Source organism: Tupaia chinensis, unplaced genomic scaffold (assembly GCF_000334495.1).
Source record: "Tupaia chinensis unplaced genomic scaffold, TupChi_1.0 Scaffold000058_1, whole genome shotgun sequence".
In the NCBI taxonomy this organism is placed as follows: Eukaryota; Metazoa; Chordata; class Mammalia; order Scandentia; family Tupaiidae; genus Tupaia; species Tupaia belangeri.
In genome coordinates this window covers 509,301-520,127 of record NW_006159516.1, presented here as the reverse complement: position 1 = coordinate 520,127, position 10,827 = coordinate 509,301, and the positions used below count along the sequence as shown (strand labels likewise).

At 39.8% G+C, this 10,827-nt stretch overlaps 1 protein-coding gene across 2 annotated transcripts in view; it reads right to left on the bottom strand.

The window, feature by feature from the left end:
• Positions 1 to 3,002: 3,002 nt before the first annotated feature.
• Positions 3,003 to 10,827, bottom strand: part of OLR1 (oxidized low density lipoprotein receptor 1) — a 19,044-nt gene continuing 11,219 nt past the window's right edge. For both annotated transcript variants that reach the window (XM_014592498.2, XM_006141563.3), the window contains 3 exons: positions 5,920 to 6,059; positions 5,499 to 5,614; positions 3,003 to 5,200 (listed from right to left, as the gene is read on the bottom strand). In XM_014592498.2, coding sequence (XP_014447984.1) covers positions 5,056 to 5,200; positions 5,499 to 5,614; positions 5,920 to 6,059 — 401 coding nt within the window. In that variant the 3' untranslated portion in view covers positions 3,003 to 5,055. The remainder of the gene's footprint in view (positions 5,201 to 5,498; positions 5,615 to 5,919; positions 6,060 to 10,827) is intronic.

The following is a 10,827-nucleotide window of genomic DNA, read 5'->3' as shown; positions in this document are numbered from 1 at the left end:
CCAACAAACACTGAGTTAACCCTTTTTCATCCCTAAGATGCTTAAAACATTTAACTTTCATTTTCTACAGACAGTTTAATTAAATATTTAAGCTTTTGCTATCTTTCCCCAAAATCAAATTTTAAATTAAGTTCTTTTGACTTGAGAATAAATTTTGAATGTTCACGGAGGGCCCTGAAATAGCCAAAAGACATGCATTAAACCAATCAGGCTTCTTTTAATGTAGTAAGTGATATGGAAAGCATTGTCAAATTGAGTAATTTTAGTTTTATTTACATTGTTATATGTATAAATAAATTATATGTATATTTGTAAATATATATTATATATGTATCATGTATTTCTATATGTATTTATATTCCAAAATAATTTAAAATTCCTAAAAGTTAATGATATGGTATTAGTCAGGCAGTTACAGGTAATAGTAAACTAGTATATGCCATGAATAGTGACAAATTTCTTTATCAGCTATAAATTATTGTCAGATCTTTAACTAGAGTTAATTCAAATCTTATTAACCATGAGTAATTACTTTGTTTAACATTTTTCTAAAAACTTTTTCCAAATGGCTATAATCCTAATATGTTGATCTTTAAGGAAATTCACAAAGAGGATGGAAAAAAAGATGTACTCTTAAAAGTACAGGTTTCTAATAATCTAATCATTTAACTAGGTAAGCATATCCATTTTTTTCTATAAAAAAACTAATCAATTTCCTTTTTTTAAGATTTATTTATTTTATTTTATTTTATGGTTCATTTTTATTTTAATTTGACCAGACACACACACATATACCAGAGAGGAAGAGAGAGAAGGAGTGTGAGAAAGCAAGCCACCAGGTCCGGGACTCAAACCATAGTCAGCCATGTGGGAGTATCCAGCGCCTTAACCACCAAGCCACCTGCTGATCCCCACTAATCAATTTTCTAATCTGCTTAGCCAACCATTAAACAAAATCAAGATTTGCCATAAATAAAAAAATGGTTGGGGACCAGCAGATGGTGTAATGGCTACATCGCTGGACTCCCATGTAGTTGACTGCAGACCCTGTGGCTTAAACTCATGCCAGATACCAAGAGGAGAATGGAGGAGAAGGGATTGTGGTATGGCCATCACCGCTGGCGGGTGTGTTCTCATTTTCTGTCTCTCTGTATCTCTCTGTCTAGTGAAAGCACGCACCGTATAGCAAAAACCTCTCCAAAAAAAAAAAGGTTGAAAAAATTACATGCTACGTAGCCAATATCACAATTGTTAAACTATATAATACTTCCTGGTCCACTAAATAAGATCATAAGTAAATTATTAAAATCTGTAATTCGACTAAATTCCATGAGATTAATTAAAGTCAAATTACCTACCGACTATCTATTTTAGAAAACAATGTTACACACCTAAATTAAAAATTAATATAAAAGCTTATAAATCCAATTTTAAACATAAACTTCATAGGACCAGCAGGTGGCGTGGTGGTTAAGGCGCTGGACACTCCCACATGGCCGACCAGGGTTCAAGTCCTGAATCTGGTGACTTGCTTTCTCACTTCCTCTCTCTCTCACTCTCACCCTCTGTCTCTCTCTGGTCAAACTAAAAAATAAATGAATGAATAAATAAAATAAAATAAATAATTATTTTTAAAAAAACCATAAACTTCATAGAAAACATATGGCAATCTAGTTCTTCCTGAATCCTTATAACTCTCATTATTAAGATAACATATTTTAATATTCTCTATTTTTTGTCTTTTTAATTTTATAAAAATTAAAATGTTGGGGGCTAATCTAATAATACAGTCTGTGCTCAAATTTGTTAAACAGATTTTTGTTACTATAGGTTATATATGTTCATTAGCTACTACATACACTAAAATTAAATTTACTATATATGGATCAAAAATTTTAGCCAATATGGATTTATGTAATTATAAAAAAACCTTTGTAGGACCAACAGTTGGTGTAATGGCTATGTCATTGGACTACCATGTAGTTGACCTCAGTTCAAGTCCCTAACCCGGTGGCTTAAACTGGTGGCCAGGCGTTTGTGCATGTGTGCCCAAAATCCCGAGAGGAGAAGAAAGAGAAGGGAGTGTAGCATGACCATACCCCCTGGGGGATGATTTCTCACTTTCTGTCTCTCTGTCTTTCTGGCGAGCAAATGTGCCCTATAGTAAAAACCTCTCCCCCCCCCCAAAAAAAAACCTTTGCAAAGGCACTGATCCTTTTGACTTGCTTCACCATCCCTTATGGTATTTCTTGAGAATAGTTGTGTCAATAATCTTGCTTATGTTTATTTTTATACTAGTCTGCAGAATCACCCAGCAAGAGCTCCATGCAACAACCATCTAACTCCTCAAACTCAAATTGGAAAAAGAAAAAGAGGAATATGTGGAGTGCTGCAGTCTGAGAAAACACGATGTGACCTTTGGACACATGCAGAAATGTTCTTTCCTGAGCTACGCAAGCAATGGCTATTGAGAGCATTTATGTGCGAAAGCGCTATCTGCCTGTTGTTATCCGTTATCTTCCTGTTGTTGTTGATACCCCATGCTGCAGGGCAGTAGGAGGCCAACGGAAGTCACATGGGTTTATCAGATTTTTGCCCCAAAAGGATCAGAAAAATTACATGGTACCAGTCATTTTCACATCTTCAGACAATTTACATCCAAAAACAACTGGCTTTGCCTTCCATTTCCCTTTCCCCCATTCTCTTTGCATTCCATTTCCTCTTACCCCATTTTCTGGCCTTTAAAAGAATAAACCTGAGGCGGTTCGAGGTTGCAACTTCTCCATCAAAGAAGCTGAGTCCACCCAATCCTCACTTGTCTATACTCATGTGTCTTTGTGTGTTTGTTATTGAATTTATTTGTGATCCACAGCCTTCCCCACTCAGAAAAACGTGTTCAACTGAGCAGGTCCCAGCACCTACTGTATGATCCAGACATTACACTCTTAGGTATGTATCCAAGGGAGGAGAAACCCTGTGTGTAGACAAAGACCACACACAGATGTTCATAGTAGCTTTATTTGTAACATCCCCAAACCGGAACAACCCCAAACATCATCAACATGTAAAGAGAGAGACACATTGGGACATATCCCCATGAGGGGATACTCGATGTTAAAAAGAATGAGCAGTTGACATAGTAATAAGACAGAGATGTACAAATTGCAAGATAATTATACAAAGTGAACAAAGCGGGACAGAAACAAAAGGCATGCCATATGATCCTATTCATATAAAACTGTACAAAATGCAAATTGAAAGCAGACTATGGTCATCTAAGACAGGGGTCTCCAACCTCCAGGCCATGGACCAGACAGAGAGATGGAAAGCGAGAAATCATTCTATGGGGAGGGATGGCCACGCCGCGATCTCTTCTCCTCCCTTCTCCTCTTGGGGTCTTGGGCATGCACGCACAAGCACCTGCTGTGAATTTTTAAGTGCTGGGCCTGGTTCTCAAACCACAGTCAACTATGTGGGAGTCCAGCGACATACCCATTTTGGCAGTACTGGTCTGTGGCCTATTAGGAGGCAGGCGCCCAGCAGGAGGTGAGCTCTGGGCAGTGAGCAAAGCTTCCTCTGTATTTACGGTCACTCCCTGTCACTCACATGATGGCCTGAGCTCTGATCAATGGGGCACCAGCTTCTCACAGGAGAACCGTACTGTGATTGCACATATAAGGGGCCCCAGGTTGCATGATCTCTAAACCATCCTCCCATGCCATCCTCAGTCTGTGGAAAAATTGTCTTTCACAAAAACGGTCCCCGGTGCCAAAAAGATCGAGGGTCCCCTGTCTAAGAAGAGGGCTTCGGGGAGGGGCATGATGCACGTTTTGCAGGGGGAGTACATTCACTGCCTTGATTGTGGAAATGTGTTGGTTCGTGTCACATGTTCAGTGTGTTCTGGGTCAATCATATTTCAAGAAAGCCGTTAGCAAAAGAACCATCTCTTGTCTGCCTAGAGGTGCTACAGCTTTCTATCTACATTGGGGCGAGATTATGTACAGCAAAATGGAAAGGCTTCTTTTAAATCAGAGTAGCCTGTGAAGCGGGTTGGAAGGAAGTAAAAGTGCTGAAAACGGAAGGAGCATTTCTAATTCCATCCATTTCTATTCGGCAACATTTGCAAACCTGGCTCAATTTGTTACGGAATTGAATATGTCTGTTTCTTTGGTCTTGTCTGTTTCTGAAGGATAGCATAACTTGACAGAGTGGAAGGAGAGGTTATCTACAAAAAAACATGTATTTCAGGGAAAATATTATACTATATTTTCCTTTGGCCCATACATCTCTCATGAACACTGCTTTTGAAGGGTTAAAGCTACTGTTTTAAACGTTGGTGGAGAAAAGATGAAGAAATAATAACCGACTCAGGAACTGCTCGTGAATTGTGAATTACTTCACAGAAAAGATCATCCAGTTACTAACTGCTTCCTGAAACCTCCAAATTGCCATCAAATGCACGTGGATGCAGTGTGCATGTGCACGTGTGTGTGTGTGTGTAAAAGGCAGAGGCTAGAGGTGGACCACAGTTAAGACCAGTGAGCTCTGGATTTTAAAGTGGAGAGCGTGAGCTTCTCCACGCCAGGGTGGCCTTTCCCTGCTCTGTTTTGGCCTTTCCCTGCTCTGTTTCGTCATGTGCACTCAGGCGCGTTTCCCCTTTCTTGCCCTCTGCCAGCAGTTGGGCAAGTTCTCTGGGTTCTGCCTTCTCTGCAGGTTTAGGGGGGAAGAAGAAGGTGAAAGCGTGGAGATAGAGAAGATTGAGAGCAAAGTGTTCCCAATCTTGGAGAACAGTCAACTTTCGGGGGGTGAAGGAGGGGAGGAGAGGAATTGAAGTCTTGCAGGAAGGCCTGGGATGAACAGGAGAAAACATATAGGTAGATAGAATCAAAATTTTGGATGTAAAAGTGTCAGGTAGCTGGAGCCCCAGTCTTTGCAAAGGAGTTCCAAAGCTAATTAATCACAGGCAGTTCTTGGGACTCTCCTCCAAGTGACAAAAAAAAAAAAAAATCACTTAACTCCAGAATAAAAGACTTTTTTCATCCAGAGCCTTCAAATTCACTGCACTCTCAGTAGATTTGCCTTCTTCTGACAAATACTGAATGCAGCTAAAATGCAGTTTTCAGCAAAAACAGCTCTCCGTTGTATATATGCGCAGGTGCCTGAAGGGAACATCTGGGAAACCGAACCTCGGAGGCTAAACCTGCAGGCAGGGAGGAAACATTTTAAAAGTGAGATTTATTGCCTCCTCGTGTCTGGAACTTAGTCTTCTATTAAAGCTTCAGGTCAACAATAAATGTGAAAAGAAAAATGAAAGAGAGGGTGGTGATGGACAAATGGGCAATTCTTTCCTGTGAGAGTTAAGGAAAGAGACTTTTGGAAATTCCTGTCTTCTCTCTGATGAGAAGAGGACAGTGGTGGAATGCAGCAGTAACTTTGACAGCAGTTCAGGAGTGAATAGGAAACTTACAGGTGGAGCGTAAAAAGAACAGGAAACTTACAAATGGGACATCCAAGGAGAACCATCTTCCCAAAGCCATGAGGAGCTGGGTTTCCTCAGAGACAACCCCATCCAGAACGGGAAATTGGAATGGGAAGTTGCTTGCTGGATGAAGTCCTGTGGGGAGTAATGTTTCTGAGTCAATGTAGAATTGCCGTGGTGTGTTAGAATCTTCGTTAGTTAACACTAGATTCATGAAACTAGAACCAAAGGAGTTGAGGATTTTACAGAAATACTTCCTGGAGTTTAGAAATACCACATAGCCTGTCAATTCAAGATTATGCATGTAACTGATGGCCAGGCTTGCCTAAAAATTCAGGAGTTTTGACTCTCGAACAAATACTCTTCCACTGAGCACCTAAGCCAGAGTTATTTCCCTGTGGACCACTACTCAAGCCCAACAATCATCCATAAAAACTCACCAGATCACTTGTATTATTAATTTTCAGCAAATGAGCATCCAAAGATAAGCAGTTTTCTTGGCTCTTCTCCCAGCTAAATGGACCAGAGGAAAATAAGTAACAGTTTTCTTCATGCCAGAGCCAATCTTGGGGACAAGGACCTAGGAGGTGTACCACAGTATGTCTAGTTAGTGAGTTATGTCTGAGTAACAGTGTTCCTGTCATTCTTAAATCAGGTCTTCTCTCAGTCTTCTCTTATGCATATCATTTTTTCTTAGTTAGAATTATATCTAGACTCTGCAAATATGTAAATAATCTCAAAGTCTTTATTTCTCCATTTTTGAAGAAAACTAAAGCATTCTGATTTTAGTAAACTAAATTTACTTCTCGTTTAGTATTTTCACTTCCCCTGTTAAAAAGGCAAGACAAGCTGAGATGTAATTTTAGAATCTGATCTATGTTTTGAATGTTTTGTATGTGTCAATAGAAGTTTTTAAAATTATTATTATGTTTTTTGACCCAAGGTGTGTGCTCTTGCTGGAAAGAGACAAAAGGAGACAGAGGGCGAGAATGTGAGAAATCTCCCCTCCTCCAGAAGGGATGGCCATGCTGCAATACTCTCAGGATTCTGAACCTGTACACACGCACACCTGGTGTGATTCTCAAGTTATACTGGAATAATGAAGTAGGAGTTGGAGAAATGGATATTTAACTGACATTCTGCTATTACACATTTATGCTACTGTGTTTTAAAACTTCGTGTCTTCAAATAATGGACCTGGCTTGAATATTGTGCCTCCAGCTTGTACCCATGCTGTTCAATATATCAACCACAGGAGATTCTTGGGGCCAGCAGGTAGTATGGTGGTTAAGGTGCTGGACTCCCACATGGCTGACCACAGTTTGAATCCCAGACCTGGCAGCTTGCTTTCTCACTTTCTCCTCCTCTCACTCTCTCTCTTTTTTGGTCAAATTAAAAAATAAATAATAATAACAAATAAAATTAAATAAAGAAATAGCTTAATATATATATATAGCAGCCAGGACCAGCAGTTGGCATAATGGCTATATTGCTAGACTCCCATGTGGTCGACCACAGTTTGAGTCCCAGATCCAGCGGCTTAAACTCACCCTTGAGGGGTGATTTCTCGTTTTCTGTCTCTCTGTCCCTCTCTGTCTTTCTGACGAGCACACGTACCCTATAGCAAAAACCTCTCAAAGAAAAAAAATATATATAGCAGCCACAGACAATTCTTGAGTACTTAAAATGTGGCTGGTCTGCACTGAGGTGTCAAGGTGTGTTGTAAGTATAAAATATATACCTATTTGATTTTTTTTTTTTGGAGAGGTTTTCGCTATAGGGCGCATGCGCTCACCAGACAGACAGGGAGAGACATAGAGACAGAAAGCGAGAAATCACCCCCCGGGGGGATGGTCACGCTGCAATCCCTTCTCCTCCATTCTCCTCTCGGGATCTTGGGCATGCACGCACATGCACCTGGCATGAGTTCTAAGCCACCGGGTCCGGGACGCGAACCACGGTTGACTACGTGAGAGTCCAGCGACATAGCCATTACGCTAACTGCTGGTTCCCATACCTATTTGATTTTGAAAATTAAGTATGAAAAGTGTAAAATATCCCATTAATAATTTTATACTTATTAGTGTTGAAATAATAATTTGAATATTTTGAGATAAGTAAAATATGACACTAAAATTAATTTCATCTAATTCTTTTTAATTTTTTAAATGTGTTTCAAGAAAGCGGTTACATATGTGCCAGACACTATATTTCTTTTGGACAGAGTTGTTCTAGGAGAATAGTGTATTGATAGAAGGCGAGGATCTTAATTTCAATTTGAGTTCAGAAAATAGAGAGGTTTACAGTAGCAAAACTCCCAAGGATTCCAACAAACCCAGTTGGGTCTGTTGGCAAAATATGTCAACATCTATCTGTTTGTGGATATTTTCAGAAACATGATTGTCGTCACTGTTACCACCTTTGTCATCATTGCCATGGCTTCCATGTGTTCATAAGACTTAGAATCTCTTCAAGGAGGGACCAGCAGATGGCTCAATGTTTATATTGCTGGACTCTCCTGTAGCAGTAGACTGCAATTCAAGTCTTGGACCCAGTGACTTAAAACTCAAGACAGGCATGTGTGCGTGCATTCCCAAAATCCTCAGAGGAGAATTGAGGAAAAGGGATTGCAGCATGGTCACCCCCACCGGGGGGTGACTTCTCACTTTCTGTCTCTCTTTCTCTGTCTTTCTAGTGAGCATATGTGCCCTATAGCCAAAAAAAAAAAATCTGTATCTAAAAAAAAAAAAGAATCTCTTTAAGGGAAAGCAAAGCTATTAAGCTATTTGGTCTACTCTGTGACCAAAAGGTGAAAATGTTAAATCTTTGAGAAAGGCAACATTTTCATTTTCATTAGGGCATTAGAAAATAGGGCACAAAACCATCAGATAGTTGTTTTGTTTTGTTTCGTTTTTTAAGAGATTTTTGCTATAAGGCAAAAGCTCGCGGCCAGCATGAGTCGCTGGATCCAAGACTCAAACTGCGGTCAACTACATGGGATTCCAGCAATGTAAGCATTATGCCATCTGCTGGTCCTACTCTACCAGTTTCAGAAGAGCAAGCTTTAATAGACAAAACTCCTTTAAAACTTGAAGTAAAAACTCGAGATAAATCTGGAATCTGAGGAAAAAGCAAGAAACTGAATAATGAAATGAGAGAATGAATATAAAGGGCAAGCCAAAAACCAAGCCGAAGGTGAGAAATGCAAACTTTGTAATTGCCTAGCCTCTTCATAGTATACAAATATAAAATACTTACATTTTTTTGACTAAAGGAGCAGTCTAGGTAAGTTCTCCCAGTTTCGACAAAGCCATAAAGACATATCTCAAAGTGGTATTTAAGTCAACTGTGATTTCTTTACTACAAGCGCATTTATCACTGACATATTCCAGAAACTGTTGAAAATACTTTACCTATATTAATCCATTTAACCCTCATAACTACTCTACGAGAGGTCTTATTAATTTTCCTTGTTTGATGGAGACATTGGGAATTTAAACTTAAGTGCTCTAAATCTATATAATCAGTGTGTTTAATCGCCATAATATATTGCCTCTTAAACTTTGAAGTTAAGAAAGTATCTAGGAAAAAAAAATTTTTTTTGAGAGGTTTTTCGCTATAGGGTGCATGCGCTCGCCAGACAGACAGAGAGAGACAGAGAGACAGAAAGCGAGAAATCACCCCCCAGGGGGGATGGTCACGCCGCAATCCCTTCTCCTCCATTCTCCTCTTGGGATCTTGGGCACGCACGCACACGCGCCTGGCGTGAGTTTTAAGCCATCGGGTCTGGGATGTGAACCGCGGTCGACTACGTGGGAGTCCAGCGACATAGCCATTACGCTAACTGCTGGTTCCCGCTAGGAAAATATTTCTAAGTTGCCTTCATAATATGTTGGTACGGAATCTTGGGGTAAATGTAGAATCTGCCAATCTTTTAAAGTTTATTTATTTATTTCTTCCATGGGTGAGAGAGATAGACCAACACAGGAAGACAAAAACAGCACCTCTAACCTCCAGGTTCATCTGACCTTGGATTATGGGCATACACATATCCAAAGTACTCGGAGTGGTCTCTGGGCTTGAACTGGGAACCTTCCCATGTGGTCAGCCTTGCAGAGTGTTGTATTTCACTACTGCGTCACTACTCGACCCCTGGAAACTGCCATTTTGAGTAAGCAACTTGCACCCTTTAAAGATTGAGAAGCACCAATCACTCTAGTGCTAAATGTTCAGTGTACTACTGAGAAGACCCTGAATTTCACTAGCTCGATGACCTCAAGGAAATACACAACTTCTCAAGAATCTCTCTTTCCTCATCCTTGAAATGAAGACCTCAGACTTCTTAGTAAGAAAGAGAAAACTTGCTTCACACTTGAGAAACTAGGAAAGAAAAATGTCATGGCATTTTGGGGGTTTTGTTTTTGTGTTTTATAATCCTATCAAAGCTGCTTGATGAAAAGCAGAACTCTCTTTGGTATCTCTCTTAATTGGCCTTTAACTGGCATTGCCAAGAAATGAAACATGTTACCTGCTATGTCTGCCAGTAATAGATACATTGCTTATTATTCTTGATTAGTTGTCTATGCGTGGGATGTCTGGGGATGGTTCTAAATGGTCCTGACATAGATTTAATCCCTTACAACTGATAAAGACTAAACTGTTTACTCTGGTGAAATAAACCATTGGTTGGTATGTAGCTAAGTCTGCATATGCAAACATCCTTATCCTTGATACATAAACCTCTTTTTTTTTAAAGGCTTCTTTGAGGTAGTACACTTTTTTCCCTTGCACCTTTCTTAAAAAGATTAAATACATGTGGGACTGGCAGGTGGTGTGGTGGTTAAGGGCAATGGACTCCCACATGGCCGACCACGATTCGCGTCCCGGACCTGGTGGCTTTCTCTCTCTCTTTCTCTCTCTCTCTTTCACTTTGTCTCTCTCTGGTCAAATTTAAATAAATAAATAAATAAATAAAGTTAAATAAAATAATTCTTTGGAAAAAAAGAGAGAGAGATTGAATACATATGTGACACTGCTAAAAACCATTTGTCCAAAAATTTCTGCTGATTGGCACCAGCAGTTAGTATAATAGCTATGTTGCTGGACTCCCACGTAGTCAACCATGCTTTGAGTCCTGGACCCCGTGGCTTAAACTCACGCCGGGAATGTGTGCGTGCGTGCCCAAGATACCGAGAGGAGAATGGAGGAGAAGGGATTGGGGTGTGGCCATCCCCCTTGGGGGCTGATTTCTCCCTTTCTGTCTTTCTGTGTCTCTCTTTTGGCAAGTGCACATGCCCTATAGCAAAAAAAAAAAAAAAAAAAAAAAAAAAAAAAACAAAAAAAAAAAA